Raw genomic sequence first — 18264 nt, forward strand, 5'->3', positions numbered from 1 at the left:
ACATGTGGCTGAGATGGGAGAGCAGCCGTCATTTTGTTGATGGTTGGAGGGGCTGAATGGCCACCTCCTGCTGTTTCTCACTTGATGTTTCAGTGTTCCTGTCCAGTGAGGCCGGAGGAATGTAAATAGAAATCAGTGTTTATAAACATAGAAGTTATATGAATGAATCCTGTACAATACCTGTTCAGGTCTGAATTGTGTGTCAGACGAGGTGGGTTGCGGCGAGCGATGGAGACGGCGAAGGTACCGTAGAAAAATTTAAAATGAAGCTGGTGGAAATATGAAATTACATGTGTAGTGCGGCAGGTAGGTCGGGCAGAGTGTGGGAACCGAGGAGCTGAGGAACCGGCTCAGACAGGAGACCCTCCACCCATCACGTGATCCAGTTTCTTGCTCCCATTTCAAACGCTGATCTGCTTCCGATTGCTTCCGCGGCCCCGCCGCCGCTCTCACAGTCTCCGGGTGGGCAATGGTTTACTTTCCGTTCTCTGTTGAATCGGATCGCCGTTTGGTCCCGAGGGGAGAACGAGACCGACAATTTCCCATCGATGAGTTCTGAAACCGATCCCGTGGAGGAGGGAACTTTTGTTGGGCAGAGAGTCCCGTTAACTTCCTCGAACTGGCAGCCTCGTCCCGCTTCCTGGACACAACCTGTCATGGTCGGTCCGTGTTATGGGACCGTCACACCGAACCGCCTGAGATGAGCCGCCGCTCAGCCCCGGTTGTTCTGGTCCCAGGAGCGGGATGAGGTGGTGATGCCGAGACTGAACCCATCCGTTCAGTTGTACCTGCAAAACTTTACCCCCATCAGCCGGCCAGGTATCGGATCCAAACTTCACCGAGATCGATACCTGGGGTCGATAATTGTTTTACACTGGAAGCGGCCGTTCGGCTTGTTGTGTTCTTGCAGACTCCAGGGTTAAACAGAGTAATCGCACCCTCGGGACACTGATCCACGTGTATGAGTAGTTTCATCTTTCCCCTTTCAGACAGGACAGTGAGATCCAGATCTCTCACGTCCTCTCGGGGACTGGGAAGTTTATTTCCATCTTTTTTCCTTTGCTATTACTTGCCGAAATGCTTCTCAATATCTGGCCCTATTAATGCGAGAATTAAGTCTTCTATTTTCATCTATCTGGGTTTGTCGGAAATGTGTACACTCCCTCCGGAAGTTCCAAAGGAGCAAACCAGGTGTCTAATATTTCCACTCGATTAAAATGGGGAATCTTTAGTTTGATTTACATGTACAGAAGTAGAGTGAAAACCGTGTCTTCGGTATTATCCATACACATGAATATATTACAGCAGTACATTGAGGTAAAACGATACCAGAGTGTGACAACTCATTCTGGTTACAGAGGAAGTACAGTGCAGGTAGATATGTAGTACAAGGTCACATCGATTTAGACTGTGAGGTCAGGAGTCCACTCATCCCGCTGGGGAACATTCAGTTCGCTTATCACAGCCGAATGGACACCGTCACGGAGCCTGGGTGGTATGTTTCTGTTTTATTTTATCTTCGCCCCAGTGGGAGGGTGAGAAGTGAGAATGTTCAGGTTGTGGGGATCTTTCATTATGTTGGCTGATTTACTGAGGCAGTGGGGAGTGTAGACTGAGTCCATGGAGGGGAAGTTGGTTTCTATGATGTGCTCAGCTGTGTCCACAGTTCTCCGCTATTTCATTCAGTTAAAGGAAGAGCGGTAGCCGTGTGAAGATGTGAAGTACCCGGATGGGATACTCTCTGCGGAACATTGATAAAATGTGTGGAGTGGAAAAGGACATATACCAAAGTTTTTATTGTTTGTTCTGGCTTTGTAATATTGGAATCTGTTATCTAGTAGTGTGTACTATTATTTCAGTATCTGTGTATTACTGGACGACATTCCTTTTCCCACCTGGTTTCATCTGCTCATTCCCTGCTCATCTTGTTCAATCTCTGTCCAGTCTGTATCCCATTGCCGCAATGATATATTTCAGCAATCTCTCTTCTAAACTTTGCCTTCATTGTGAAGTTTTGTTTTGCATCTTTTCCAGGATTGTGTGTTTTTTTTTTGTTTGTTTTTTTTTGATAGCTGGAAATACCAGAGGTTTAATTGAATACAGCATGTGGCAGGGTAAAAGCAGCCATTTCAATTTTAGTTTCCCCGTTACAAAATGGCTGCAGTGTTAATCTTTGTAATAATGAAACTCTCAGCATCTGATGTTGAGTTTGTTGTTTCCTTTTTCGGTTATTTTCGGTGAGCCACTTCCTCCGTTTCCAGGGTAACAGCCCGTCAGAGCTGCAGCAAGTGTTGTACTTTTTATCGCTCTGTGGTCACCGGCTCTCAGCGTAGAGACAGTGGCCTCAGGAGCAAATGTAACAGAGTGACAGTGGGAGGAAAGGATGCTGTGAGCATTGACTGTATGGAATGTATTACACCAAGGTCAGAATGAACTCTGAAATAACGAACTGATTGGAGTGGGGTGGTATTTAGATTTTAGCGCGTTGCTGATATTTTGCAATCAGTTACCATCTGTGCATTAAAATGAAGAGGGAGAGAATACTACAGTTGCAGGAAATTTGAAGTAAGATGACGAAAATACTGGAAAAGCTCAGCAGATCGACAGCATCTTGGACAGTTCCAGTTCTGATATTGGGTCTTCCACCATTTCTCCTTTCATAGATGTAAACTGATGTACTGAGTTCTCATAATTTTCTACTTTATAATGTTACATTTTGTTCCTGCTACACTGAGGGGAAACATGGCAGATAGCTGTGCTGGGCAAGATCCCACACAGCAATGGCATTGTGATCAAATGTGCTCAGTTTAGTCGTTGGAAACAAGCTGAAGTGTATCTGCATCCTCTCACAATCTACAGACCGGGGAACCAGCCTGACCACTGGCCACGGCAGAGGGTCATTAGGTTCCAGTTCCATCTCAGTTTGTGAATTGGAAATAGTAGGAACATCACGGCAAATCACCGGCACCAGAGCGTCTTTGTACGGGTGATAATATTGGGCAGGTGACTCTGAGAATATGGAACTGGCAGTATACAGGCTTCAGTCCAGGTTGGTAATTCGACAGCTGGTTTGGAATTTTCTCAGTCTGCAGTGAAGCTGAAGTCTGAGGCGGTTGGACATTGGTTATGGGGAAATTGCCGTCTGCACACCCAGTGGGACATCATACCTCTCAAGTATTCTGGAGATTTTTGAACAGCTAACTATGAGGATTGATGAAATAGGGCAGTGATGTTGTTCATCTGAACTTTGGAAATGTCTGTAAGGAGATCCCGCATGGCAGCTGATCTGGAAGGTTTGGTCACATGGGATTCACGGGGAGCTAGCGAGGTGGATTCACACCGGGATCGAGAACAAGAAGCAGAGGGTGATGATTGAAGATGGATTTAGCGAATGGAGGCCTGTGACGAGTGGGATGTGTGTGTCAGTGTCGAGAACTCATTAATTTGTTATTCATGCCATTGATTTGTATAAGAATGTACATGGCACGGTTAGCCAGTTTGATACTAATTTCGGGAGTCTAGCTGATATTGCAACAGGTTACAATGAATTTCAAAGACATCTTGGTTAGTTACGGAAATGGTCTGAGAAATGGTCAGTAGTTTTCAACTTGAACAAGTGAGAGTTGGTGCATTTGGACAGTCAGACCAGGGTGGGACTGGTATAGTGAATGAGAAGGCAAAGAGTGTTGTGGAACAAAAACAAAATTATCATTAATACGCAACACAGACTACAATTCAGGGACGTGTTGTCCTTTCTGAGCCAGACAGAATTATTTGAAAAAGTGAAATTAAAACAAACAGAAGAATCAGAACTGTCGATCTGGGTGCATTAATTTTGGTCAGGCGTTTGATCAGTTCCCCATTGTGGACTCATTCAGAAAGTCAGGAGGCATGGGACACAGGGAAACCTGGCTGATTGGTTCACAATTGGCTTACTCACAGGAGGCAGATGATTAGAGTGAATTCTGGCCGGAAGGCAGCGGGCAGCCGTGTTCCACAAGGAGGGTCGAAATTTCGGTACAGTTTACAACTATATTTGGAATCTGCAGTTACAGTGCTCCGAGAAATAGGACTGAGGGAAATAACCGATTTAATCTGATCACCCAGCAGCAGCTGGATAATTTGTAAAATTAGATTATGAAGACTCACAGTCCTCTTTTATTATCATTTAGTAATGCATGCATTAAGAAATGATACAATATTTCCTCTGGTGTGATATCACAAAACACCGGACAGACCAAGACATTATAACATATAGTTACAACAGTGCAACAATACCATAACTTGATGAGGAACAGTCCGCATCTCACGCAGACGGGAGAAGGAAGAAAACTCTCCCTGCCATGCCCCACCACAGTCAACTCTGAGTCTTCAGAAAACCTCGAGCTCCGATCAGCCCTCCGACACCGAGTACCGAGCACCATCTCTATCCGAACGATTCGACCTCAATCATCTTTATTAGAGGTGTACAAAATCATGAGAGGCATTGATCGTGTGGATATTCAGAGGCTTTTTTCCCAGGTCTGAAATTGCTAGCACGAGAGGGCACAGTTTTAAGGTGCTTGGACGCAGATACAGAGAAGATGTCAGGGGTAAGACTTTTACGCAGAGAGTGGTGAGTGCGTGGAATGGGCTGCCGGTGGAGATGGTGGAGCCGGCAACGATAGGGTCTTTGAATAGTCTCCTGGATGACTATATGCAGCAGTAGAAAAATAGAGGGCTATGTGTAAAACCCAGGTAGTTCGAATGTAGGGACATGTTCAGCACAGCTTTATGGGCCGAAGGGCCTGTATTGTGCTGTATGTTTTCTATGTTTCTATGACCGCACCTTTCCGAGATTTAACAACTTTTCCATTTATTTGCACTTCTCAAAAATGTGTACAGTACAATTAAACCTCCCCCTGGAAGATCTAAATCAGCAATCCAGGCTGCCTTATATTTCCACACAACTACAGTGGAGAATCGGTTAATTACGCTTTAATTTAAATTTTGCACTCTTATTTAATTTAATACACACACACACACACACACACACACACATCTATAAATTTACTTTTTTCGGCTATGATGAATTACATTGTACTGCTGCCGTAAAGATCACACGTTCCACGACATTGCCGGTGATATTAAACCAGATTCTGACATTGTCAGGGGAGACCCTCCCACCGGTCACGTGATCACACATTACCGCAGATGTGCAGCAGTTGTGGTTGTTACGGGCCTGCGGTTTCGCACTGTGGACTGTCACTTTAAGATCGCCTGAGTGAGGCGGGACTATGACGTCAGTCACAAGTTTTCGCAGTTTGTGCAGATTAAAATAGAGACAGAGAGAGAGAGAGAAGAGAGAGAGCGAGAGAACGCACAGGTACTTTCGCAGTCTGAGTAAGAGTTAGAACTAAGAACTGCCGGGGCAGGATTGCTCCAGATGAACGTGTCTCAAACTTCGTATAATCCATCGGAGTGGGTTCAGGAATGTCCTGTGGGACCACTCGAAGTTAACCCTTGCCTGGGTATATGATGTGGTCACCACTTGAAGACGACATTCCTGTGACAGGTCACTTTGGTGAGATATTTGAGTGGACTTTGGATCGATTCAACGGATAAGATCTTCGACGACGGCTCTTCCGTTTATCTGTGAAATTCGACGTGATCGCCTACTCTCTGCATTTGCCTGGGATTACAGATATCTCTCTCTCTCCCATTATTCACTTCGTGGACAACCGAACTTGCATATTTCACCCTCGTAAGACTCTAGCTTTGTTTCCAAGTTTGTTACCTTGGAAGCCACACACATATGTGCCTACGTAACACTGTTAACTTTTGTTTATCCTGCTTAAGTTAAGATATTATAAGTAGTTACTAATAAAGATAGTGGTTTTAACATCTAACCCGGACTCTATTTGTAATCTATTGCTGCTGGTTCGTCACACCGGTTTGTTTCCCAAGTCCCGCCCTCCGCTCTGCTTTACTGAGCCGAGGGAGGGATCGCTGACTGCGGGGTGAAGACATCAAGTTCACATCGGTGCGTATCGAGGCTGGTCCCAAGCGGGGAGGCCTGATGTTGGGCAGTCAGTGCCGTTAACTTCTCCGAATTGGCGGCCTCGCCCCGCTTCCTGGAGCAGAACCTGCCGGCGTCGGTCCGGGTTGTGAGACCTTCACAGAGAACCGTCCGAAATGAACCTCCGCTCAGTCCCTGTTGTTCTCGTCCTGACGGGCGGGGGAGGAATGAGGCGGTGATCCCGGGACTATACCCATCTTTCATCTTTCGCCCGTTCAGACAAGGCGGTGGCGTCCAGATTAGTCACCTCCTCCCACTGTGGGTGGGCATTTGTTTTTCAGCCCATTTTACCGTTATGACCTGCTGAAGTGCAGCCACTGTTTCCCGATGTATGACCCTATTTAAGGGAGATTTGAACCTCTTGCATTCATCTGTGCTTCTCAAAAAATTGTACACACACACACACACACACACACACACACACACACACACGTCCTTATTGTGGTTCACAGTTTTTCTCTGTTATTATGTATTACTTAGTATTGCTGCCGTAAAGGCAACACATTTTTATGACACGTGCCGGTGATATTGAACCTGATTCTAATATTGACATGAGAGACTCACCAGTCCCGTTTACCGCGGAGCTGCAGCATCTGCAGGTTTGTATCCGCTCCCCCACCACCGCTCTCCGCCCACCACAGCGCTGGAGACGCGGAGCTCATACTGCGCATGCTCAGTCTCGATAGTCGGTGGTTTCCTTTCCGTTCAGTGTTGATGCGGATCGTCGGCGGGGAGCCGGGGGAAGATTTACTGTCTGCGGGGGAAGCTCCCATCGGTGAGTATTGAGACCGGTCCCGAGCGGGGAAGTCTGACGATGGGCAGAGAGTATCGTTAACTCACCCAAACAGGCGGTTTCAGTCCGGGTTGCTGGTCAAAACTTGCCGGGGTCGATCCGGGTTGTGGGACCTTCACACCGAGCCGCCGGAGATGAGCCTCCGCTCAGCCCCTGTTGCTCTAGTCCTGGGAGCGGGATGAGGCGGGATGCTGGAACTACTCCCATCTGTGGAGTTGTACCCGGGGATCTTTATGTCCATCACCCGGCCCGGTAGCGGATCTAAACTTCACCTGCGGCGATGCCTGGGGTCGACAATTGTTTTACATAGTGTCAGTACAGGGGAAGCGGCCATTCGGCCTGTCGTGCTTTTGCAGACAGAGAAGATTAATGGCAGTAACTCCACGTTCGAGGCATTTCCCCACGTGTATGAGCAGTTTTATCTTTCACCCATTGAGACCAGTAGTGAGATCCAGATCAGTGACGTCATCTCTTTCTGTCTGGGCATTTTGTTCTTGATTGCATTCCCCTGTTACGACTTGCCGATATTTCCGGGTATGTGACCATATTAATGTGAGAATTAAGCGTATTCCATTGATGTGTGTGTGTGTATATATATATTATCTGAATGGTGGCTGATTAGCAAAAGGGGAGGTGCAACGAGACCTGGGTATCATTATACACCAGTCATTGAAAGTGGACATGCAGGTACAGCAGGCGGTGAAAAAGGCGAATGGTATGCTGGCATTCATAGCAAGAGGATTCGAATAGTGGAGCAGGGAGGTACTACTGCAGTTGTACAAGGCCTTGGTGAGACCACACCTGGAGTATTGTGTGCAGTTTTGGTCCCCTACTCCGAGGAAAGACTTCCTTGCCATAGGGGGAGTACAAAGAAGGTTCACCAGATTGATTCCTGGTATGGCAGGACTTTCATATGATGAAAGACTGGTTCGCCTAGTCTTATAGTCGTTGGAATTTAGAAGATCGAGGGGGTATCTTATTGAAACGTATAAAATCCTACAGGGATTGGACAGGCGAGATGCAGGAAGATTGTTCCCGATGTTGGGGAAGTCCAGAACGAGGGGACACAGTTTGAGGATAAAGGGGAAGCCTTTTAGGACCGAGATTAGGAAAAACTTCTTCAAACAGAGAGTGGTGAATCTGTGGAATTCTCTGCCACAGGAAACAGTTGAGGCCAGTTCATTGGCTATATTTAAGGGGGAGTTAGATATGGCCCTTGTGGCTAAAGGGATCAGGGGGTATGGAGGGAAGGTTTCTGAATTGGATGATCAGCCATGATCGTACTGAATGGCGGTGCAGGCTCGAAGGGCCGAATGGCCTACTCCTGCACTTATTTTCTATGTTTCTATATTTCTATGTGGGTTCCTCAATAGTGTGTACACTTTAGTGAAAACTCTCTACAGATGTTCCAGAGGAAAAGCTCGTTCTCTTTGATGTGTCCACACAATTAAAGTGGGGAATCGTTTATTCTTGTCATGTACCGAGGTATAGTGAAAACCTGTCTTGCGAACCATCCATAGTAATCAATACATTACAACAGAACATTGAGGTGATGGAAGGTAAAATAATAACTGAATGTAACAAATCATTATGGTTACAGAGAAAGTGCGGTGCAGGTAGACATATGGTCCAAGGTCACATGGAGTTAGATAGCGAGGTCGACAGTCCATCTTATTAAGCTGTGTCCTATCATACTGGGAACATTCAATTTGATATCACAGCAAAATGGAGGCCATCCTTCATCCCAGTGGTATGTTTCTGTTTTCTTTTAATCTTCCACCGGATGGGTGGGGAGAGGTGAGAATGTCCAGGTTTGTGGAGAACTTTGATTATGTTTCCTGTTTTGCTGAGCCAACGGGGAATATAGAGACAGTTCATGGGGGGTGGGGGCGGCCTGTTTCTATGTTGTGCTCAGCTGTGTCCACAGTTCTCTGATGTTTCAACTTCTCATGGGCAGAGCAGCAGCCGTACGAAGGCGGGAAGTATCCAGATCGGATACTTTCCGTGACTCATTGATAAAGTTTGGTCAGGGGCAAACGGTATATGCCAAATTTCTTATTGTTTGTTCTAGCTGTGTCATTTTAGGATACCTCACTGATCAGTATCAGCAAACTTTCTTCTGACCTATGTCATCGTTGTAAAGTGCTCTCTTTCACCTTTTACTTCATTTAATTTTCCAGGATTCGTTGTTGTTTTATTATTTTTTTCTTTTTTTGTGTGTTTTTGCTGTTGTTTTTTTTTCCTTTGTTAACAAGAACTACCAGAGGTCTAATTGAATACAGCACGAGGCAGGGTAAAAGCAGGCATTACAATTTTAGTTTCCCCGTTACAAAATGGCTGCAGTGTTAATCTTTGTAATAATGAAACTCACAGCATCTGATGTTGAGTTTGTTGTTTCCTTTTTCGGTTATTTTCGGTGAGCCACTTCCTCCGTTTCCAGGGTAACGGCCCGTCAGAGCTGCAGCAAGTGTTGTACTTTTTATCGCTCTGTGGTCACCGGCTCTCAGCGTAGAGACAGTGGCCTCAGGAGCAAATGTAACAGAGTGACAGTGGGAGGAAAGGATGCTGTGAGCATTGACTGTATGGGATGTATTACACCAGGGTCAGGATGAACTGAGAACTAACAAATGGGTTGGGGTGGGGTGGCATTTACTGTTTAGGGTGTTGTTGATATTTTACAATCAGTTACTATCTGTGCATTAAAACGAGGAGGGAGAGAATACTACAGTTGCAGGAAATTCAAAGTAAGGAGGAGAAAATACTGGAAACGCTCAGCAGATAGGCAGCATCTCGAACAGTCTCAGTTCTGAAACTGGGTCTTCCACCATTTGTCCTTTCAGAGATGTAGTCTGATGAACTGAGTTCCCAGCATTTTCTACTTTATAATTTTACATTTTGTTCCTGCTACACTGCAGGAAACATGGCAGCCAGCTGTACTGGGCGAGATCCCACGCAGCAAGAAGATTGAACTGGGATTAGCTGAGACACTGCCGCATATTACCGGCAGCAAAGAGCCCTGGGAGAGTTGGTGCTTGAGATACAATCTTGGGATGGGGGCTCTAGGAATATGGAACTGGTAGTGTTTGGGCTTCGGTCTACGTTGGTGCTTTTACAGATGTGGCTGGATGTTCCTCCTTCCGCAGTGAAACAGACGTCTCCAGGGGCTGGATATTGGTAGCGTGAGTCTGTCAGTGTGAGATGTGGAAACACCCAATGTGATATGTGGAAAAGATGTGTGAGGCTCTCGGTGTGGGCTGTGACCCTCTGAGGTTGGATCCTGGAATACCACACGTTTTCACCCAGATAAAATGAATCAGGGGATCAGGTTGTCCGGGTTTATGAGATGTTGAGCGAGTATTTCTGTTCTGTGCTCAGATGTTTGGTTCTGAGGTTCTGAAGTTCTGAAGCAAAGCAGAGAATGAGTTCCCATTCCATCCCTCGCAGGGAGAGGCTGTGATTAATACGCTATTTTGTGTTTGCCCCAGTAGAAATAGACCGGGGTTTCAGAATTCAATTCACTTTTGGAAATTCCCCCTCACTGTCAACTGTCTATCTGCCAGTGGGAGTCAAAGGGAAACTCAAGATGCTGAAGATAGAACAGAACATGGAACAGTACATCACAGGAACAGGTGCATCGGCCACAATGGTGTGCCAAACCAGATAAAAAGTAAATCAAACCCCCCCCCCAAAAAAAAATAATGACGCCTACGTACACAATGTCCATATCCTCTCAATCTTCCTCACACCCATGTGCCTACCTAAACATCTCTTAATAGCTTCCAATGTGTTGGCTTCCACCACCATAACAGACAATGCATTCCAGGCATCCACACCTCTCTGAGTAGAAAAACTTACCCTAACATTTCCTTTGCAACTACTCCCTCACACCTTCATTGCATGTCCTCTGGTATTAGACATTTCTAAACAGTGAAACAATACTCCCCGTCTACTCTATCTATGTCTTTCATAATCTTATAAACCTCCATCCGATCTTCCCTCAGTCCCTACCACTCCATGGAGAACAACCCAAGATTTTCCACTAAAAACTGGATGATGTTTGAATCCATTCTGATGAAAGGTTAGGAAACCGAATTGCTAACTTTTTTCCTCTCCCCACAGCTGTTCCTTACCTGCTGAGCATTTCTAGTGATTCCAGTTTATCTGTATTACATTCACCCTGGAACATTTTGTGAGAGTTGACAGAAGAGTAAAGAAGGCACAGCTTTTCCCAGTACATTATCCTGGTACCAATTGTCCTGTTTTCCCCGGAAATGTATTCAGTACAGCTGTTGATAACAAGGTTCACAAGAATAATCTGAGGAATAAGCATTATGCATGTGGAGCATTTGATGGACCTGGGCCTGTGTTCAGTGGAGTTCAGAGGGATGGTGGTTGGGGTTTGGTGGTGGTGGGGGGGGTGGAAGTTAGGGCGGGGGTGATTATTTACACCAACTGAATAACAGCAAGTCTGGATGCAGTGGGAATGGAGAGGGTGTCTTGATTAGACGGAGAGTCTGGGATCTGAGAGTGCTGCCTCAGAATAAAGAAGCTTCACTTTAAAACTGAGGTGAGAGCAATTACTTCAGCCAAATGTTGGTTCATCTGTGGAATTTGATGTCACAGAGGGTGGTGGAGGCTATTGTTGGGTATATTCATGTTCTGGATTGCTAAATGGGTTGAGTATTATAGCAGGGAAGCAACAATACAGTGTTGGAAAAATAATCCTTCATGATTGATTATGGAGCAGACTAGAATGACCATTTTACCTAATTCTGCTATGTATTATGACTTGTACCATGACTGAATGATGACCTATCAAAAAAAAAGAGAAAATCTGCAGTTTCTGGAAATCCGAGTAATGGATGGCATGTTATCACCATTACACAGACCTGACTGTTACAAGGGCAGGATTGGTGTTTGATGCTCCAGGTTTTAGTTGTTTCATAATACATATGGGGGTGGGGGGTGAATGGGGGGGAATTCTCTGTACTAATTAGGGATGGTATCACAGCGACATACACAGAGGACATCAATGTGGGTGAAAGTCAGAAACGGAAAGGGGGCTATCATTCTGGGAGTATTCTATAGGCCTCCCCCAAAGCCACAGGGATAATGAGAGCAGATAACTTGGCAGCGTTGGGAAAGGTGCAAAAGCAACAAGGTTGTTATCATTGTTGACCTCAACTTTCCTGATGTTGATCCAACCTCCTTGCTCCAAAATGTGTCAATGAGGCAGAATGTGTTGTGTGTCCAGGAAGTATTCTTGACCTAGTATGTGTATGGGCTAACTCGAGGAGTTGCCATACTGTATCTAGTATGAGGCAATGATGCAGGTCAGATGACAGATGTCACGATGGGTGGCCCTTTTGAGATAGTAACCACAACACCCCAACTTTTATCATGGTCATGGACAAGGATAGTAGCAGACCCTACGAGACAGTATTTAATTAGTGGATGGATAGTTACAATGGTATTCGGAGCAACTTTGGGGTGTAAATTGGGAAAACATTTTCAAGGGGAAATACACAATGGAAATGTGAAGGTTGTTTTAGGAACACTTATATACAGTTCCACCCACAGTGAAAGAATGTTTATATAAACAAACTGTGGTCACAAGAGATGAGAACATTTAAGCAAGAGGGAAAAGGAAGCATTATTTAGGTTTAGGAAGCAACATCCAAGCAAGCCTCTAGGAAATTATAAGGTAGCCTGGAAGGAGCTTAAGTAATGACTTAGAGGTCGAAGGAACTTGAGGTGTCCTTGAGAAGCAGGATGAAGGAAAGCCCAAGGCGTTCTACATGTGGGAAAAGAAGAGGAGGATGAATAGATTGAGGGTAGGACTACACAGGAGCAAAGGAGGAAATGTGCCTGGAGGATGCGGTGATGCGGTGCTTAATGAATGCTTTGCTTCAGAGTTACCAATGAGATAGACAGTGATTGTGACGATAGCAGTTGGGATGTGTAGATGGAGTGAAGAGGCCAAGAGTGAAATGGGCCCAACACAGGAAATTGGGACCAACTCTGTGGGCACTGTGGTCAGCATTGTCTCATTGTGCTGAAGGGTCTGTGTCTGTGCTCTGTTGCTCTCTGACTCTGTCAATAGGATTCGCCAGATATCACTGGACTGACGTACAGACATGGTGTGGGAGTTGATGTTAACAGGGAATGTTTGTTCCCTAAGCAAACTGCTGCTCTGATACACAGGGTGGCGATACGGTCACATTTTGCAAAGAATCGTACTCTCTCTGACTCACTGTCTGCTTGTTGTATGTAATTCAGGGCATCACCAACAGCTGGAGCTGTCCTGCACCGCGACCAAAGTGTAAACAAGACGACGACAATCGTCAGTCAGAATCAGAATGGCTACAGGTACGCTCACTGGGATCTTTATCATTAAACTTCTGTCCTGTAGCTGCACTTCGAAGGTTCAATCGTTAGGCATTAATATCGAAATAGTAAAATGGATTCAGCAGTGGCTGGATGGCAGATGCCAGAGAGTAGTGGTGGATAACTGTGTGTCAGATTGGAGGACGGTGTGTAGCGGTGTGTCTCAGGGATTGGTAGTGGGTCAAGTGTTGTTTGTCATATATATTAATGGTCTAGATGATGGGGTGGTAAATTGGATTAGTAAATATGCAAATAATACTAAGATAGGTGGCATTGTGGATAATGAAGTAGATTTTCAAAGCTTGCAGAGAGACTTAGGCCAGTTATAAGACTGGGCTGAAAGATGGCAGATGGAGTTTAATCCTGAAAAATGTGAGGTGCTACATTTTGGTAGGACTAATCAAAATAAGACATACATGGTAAATGGTAGGGCATTGCAGAATACAGTAGAACAGAGTGATCTAGGAATAATAGTGCATAGTTCCCTGAAGGTGGAATCTCATGTGGATAGGGTGGTGAAGAAGGCTTTTGGTATGCTGGCCTTTATTAATCAGAGCATTGAGTATAGGAGTTTGGATGTAACGTTGAAATTGTATAAGGCATTGGTAAGGCCAAATTTGGAGTATCGTGCACAGTTCTGGTCACCAAATTATAGGAAAGATGTCAATAAAGTTCAGAGAGTATAGAGGAGATTTACTAAAATGTTGCCTGGGTTTCATCTCCTAAGTTACAGAGAAAGGTTGAACAAGTTAGGTCTTTAGTCTTTGGAGCATAGGAGGTTGAGGGGGGACTTGATAGAGGTGTTTACAATTATGAGGGGGATTTATAGAGTTGATGTGGATAGGCTTTTTCCATTGAGAATGGAGGCGATTCAAACAAGAGGACATGAGTTGAGAGTTAAAGGGCAAAAGTTTAGGGGTAACATGAGGGGGAACTTCTTTACTCAGAGTGTGGTAGCTGTGTGGAACGAGCTTCCAGCAGAAGTGGTTGAGGTAGGTTCGATGTTGTCGTTTAAAACAAATTGGATAGATATATGGACAGGAAAGGAATGGAGGGTTATGGGCTGAGTGCAGGTTGGTGGGACTAGGTGAGAGTAAGAGTTCGGCATGGACTAGAAGGGCCGAGATGGCCTGTTTCCGTGCTGTAATTGTTACATGGTTACTAGTTCAGATGAAGAAACTTACACAGGTGCTAACAGGGCAGAGAAAAGTGTCATTGATCCCACTGGTAAAGTGGCTTTGTGTAATTGATCAGTCCAACAGTCCCAGTGCAGGGACCTGACACCAGTAATGGTCGAATGACTTCGTTCACCAGGCAAAGCTCCACCTGAGTGAAAGGAGCCGGAGACCCTGAATGAGTAGGTTGAGAGTGAAACACAAACAGGAATGTGACGGCGGTGTTGTTTGTTACGTAAAAGTCCAGGCTCAGGGTTTGTTGCACATCGGCCTGTTTAGAGGTGAAAGACATCTCCAACTTTTATTTATAAAATTCAGATGAGGGAAATTTTCCAAACTCTGAGGGAAAGTAGATGAGGGAAATTTTCCAAACTCTGTTTTCTGTAACCGAGCCGAGAACATTGCCAGCCTTGGAAATGGCTGAGGATCAGGAGACACTTCATTTTAGATAAACTTGTGGTCTGGTTTGGTGTATCACTGTCTGGTATGGAGGGGCTACTGCACAGGACCGAAAGAAGCTGCAGGAAGTTGTAAATCTGGTCAGCTCCATCTTGGGTATGAATCTACAAAGTACCCAGGACATCTTCAGGGAGCGGTGTCTTAGAAAGGCAGCGTCCATTATGCAGGACCTTCAGCACCCAGGGCATGCCATTTTCTCACCGTTACCATCAGAAAGCAGGTACAGAAGCTTGAAGGCACACACTCAGCGATTCAGGAACAGCTTCTTCCCCTCTACCATCCGATTCCTAAATGGACATTAAATCTCTGGACACTACCTTAGATTTTTTTAATATACAGTCTTTCTGTTTTTGCAAGTTTTTAAAAAATCTATTCAATATTCGTAATTGGTTTACTTGTTTATTTTTTTTATTCAGTATTTTTTTTTCCCTGCTAGATTATCTATTGCATTGAGCTGCTGCTGCTAAATTAACAAATTTCACATCACATGCCGGTCATAATAAACCTGATTCTGATTTTGTTTTAATATCCCAATCCATGTCTGGTCTGTGGCCAAATGGTGAAAGTGAGTTCTCAATATTTCCCTCTTGAGATGATCTGCTACCTGAATTTAAATTCCCAGTGCCTCTGATGGGAGACCCGGTATAACCAGTGACCAACTGTCACTGTCTCCGGTGGGCATTGTGATTGCGCTCAACTCTGTGATTCCAGGTGGAATAAAACAGAGATTACAGCCTGGAAATGAATCCTTTTATTTGTGTTTACAGCCTCCTCTGACTGCGTGCAATTTATACTCATCACCCGCCACGTGAAAAAATGCCCCTTCAGTCCCTTTTAAATTTCTGCCCTCGAGTCTCAGACTCCCCTAACCTGGGAAACATATTATGACTATCCACCCTCTCTGCACCCCTGATTACTTTATGTACGTGTGTAAGGTCACCCTTCAAGCTCCCCTGATCCAGGGCAAACTGTCCCAGCCGAAACATATAACACAAAAACCAAGCAGCTCCATCCAGTAACATACTTGACAATCTCCTCGACAGTCTTTCCAGCTGAATCACATCCATCCTATAGATCGGCAACGGCAAATGAACGCAAAGCTCTCTCGGTGAGACTTTGAGTTTAGCTACGAGAACTGCACGCCAAGACGCTCCCTTTGCCAATGACTTGTATAGTTGTTACATGACAATCATCCTCCAGGTGACGGGATGGGACCCAGGCATCAAGGCAATGGTCAGTCTGTGACCCAGGGGACAAGACAATGTAAGACAAAGCAAACGGAGAACGTGTGATCTAGAGGATCGGACCATGAGTAATCCAGTGGATTGTTTGTGAGTGACACAGGTGACTGGACAGTTTGTGACCCAGGGAGATTTATGTTTATGAAAGATAATCCCAGTGATAATTCCCTGTATCACCTGATGCTGTTCCATTAATAACCGCTGGTTATCAGTGTGTTCAACTAATGCGTAGTCGGTGATCAGTATTACTGTGTCTATCCAGTTTTTTCCTGGGAGTGGATGTGTCCAGACACCGGCTTATTGTGATGGTCACCTAGCAGGAAGTGTGGTTCACATTGACCAGCACAGTCCCACTCCAAATCTGGTCAGCCGGAGTCTCGGCTCCATTGCAGACACTCATTGTGAATCCTTGTTCGAGTATAAATCACTCTAAACCTGCTATTGCTCATTTACTTCAGGTGGGAAATTAAATCGGGTACGGAAAGTACTCAAGAGGTTTTTACCAGGCAACTCATTGAGGGAAGATGATCGGGACACGGGAAGCAAGGTACCAAAGCAGGGTCAGATTCAGAGCAATGTCCCAATGGAATGCGGTCCGGCCGCAGCGGAAGTGGAGCAAATTCAGCCCAGAGACAGTGACGTCAGAGACACTGAGCAGAACCCTGGAACCAGTACAAGTGAGGCGACTGTCTGTCAGCCCAGAGACAGTGACGTCAGAGACACTGATCAGAACCCTGGAACTGGTACAAGTGAGGCGACTGTCTGTCAGCCCAGAGACAGTGACGTCAGAGACACTGATCAGGACCCTGGAACCAGTACAAGTGAGACGACTGTCTGTCAGCCCAGAGACAGTGACGTCAGAGACACTGATCAGAACCCTGGAACCGGTACAAGTGAGGCGACTGTCTGTCAGCCCAGAGACAGTGACGTCAGAGACACTGATCAGGACCCTGGAACCAGTACAAGTGAGACGACTGTCTGTCAGCCCAGAGACAGTGACGTCAGAGACACTGATCAGAACCCTGGAACTGGTACAAGTGAGGCGACTGTCTGTCAGCCCAGAGACAGTGACGTCAGAGACACTGAGCAGGACCATGGAACCAGCACAAGTGAGGCGACTGTCTGTCAGCTCAGAAGCTCATTAAACACGGAATTGTCAAGTCCCCAACAGGGAGTGGGTGAGTGAAATATGAGGGTAATGTTTTCGCAGAATGTGGCAGGGAGGAGGGTAAATGTGATTCCTTGTTGGAGGGTTGGTCAGAGAGGGGAAATGTGTGGATGTGGTACATGTGGTGTAGGGGGGCACCCGTTACCGCACTACAGGAAATGTACTACCTGTTCTGATGATATCCAGGATGTGTATCAGAGGAAACGCAGCTATCCGGATAAGAGAGTATTTCCAGGATAACAGTTGTGGGAAATGTATTCGCCAGGATGGAGAGAGTATCTCTGGGAAGCGACTATCATTGGCAGTCCCAACATTTATTGCCAATCTTAAACCGCGATGGGTGAGTGGGTGGGACGGTGGGAGAAACAGGTTTCTAGTAAATGTGGTCCTTCTGGTAACGTCATGTCTAGCGCATTGATGGTTCGGTTTTAGTCCAGTGTCAGAGATTAGGATAAAATCCATGTTTCCAGATGAAGGCAGGTGAACACTGAGGTTGTTGACATGACTGGTTTGTTGGGTTGGGTGAGAGCGGTGGAGACAGGTGATATTTGAGTTTGTGACTACATTCACTTTTTATATTTGCAGAGCCAGAGTTTACAATCTCTGACCTCCTGGCAGAGGGGGAGAAATATCGACTGTACCAGCTGACAAAGTTCTACAGAGACAGACTTAAACAAGCGATTGAAGAAAAGGTTGAGAGACTCGGTTGGATGTTGACAAAGGAGGGACATTTCAGTAGAGAAGAAAATGAGGTGAGTGTATTTAGTCTATTGTCACCGAACTGCTGGTATCAGAGGGAATATTGATTAATATTCATCTCCTGCACGTTCTAGGAGTTCTACGTGGCAATGGAGATGTTGATCTCTGATGGTCTCCAGCAGATCTGGTTTCAGCTGTTAAGGTGGGGAGCACTGGGAACTACAGGTTCAGTGTCACCTTTTCCTCTCACACCTGCTGTATTTATCAGTGTGATATACGAGCAG

General features: G+C 45.6%; 1 protein-coding gene across 1 annotated transcript in view; it reads left to right on the forward strand.

The window, feature by feature from the left end:
- Positions 1 to 18264, forward strand: part of LOC140208553 (NACHT, LRR and PYD domains-containing protein 3-like) — a 124318-nt gene that overhangs the window by 37922 nt on the left and 68132 nt on the right. Inside the window, exons 3-5 of the mRNA XM_072277300.1 lie at positions 13131 to 13220; positions 16572 to 17291; positions 17867 to 18033. Of these exons, the coding sequence (XP_072133401.1) occupies positions 13211 to 13220; positions 16572 to 17291; positions 17867 to 18033 (897 nt within the window). The 5' untranslated portion in view covers positions 13131 to 13210. The remainder of the gene's footprint in view (positions 1 to 13130; positions 13221 to 16571; positions 17292 to 17866; positions 18034 to 18264) is intronic.

The sequence above is a fragment of the Mobula birostris genome, chromosome 13 (assembly GCF_030028105.1).
Source record: "Mobula birostris isolate sMobBir1 chromosome 13, sMobBir1.hap1, whole genome shotgun sequence".
Taxonomy (NCBI): Eukaryota; Metazoa; Chordata; class Chondrichthyes; order Myliobatiformes; family Myliobatidae; genus Mobula; species Mobula birostris.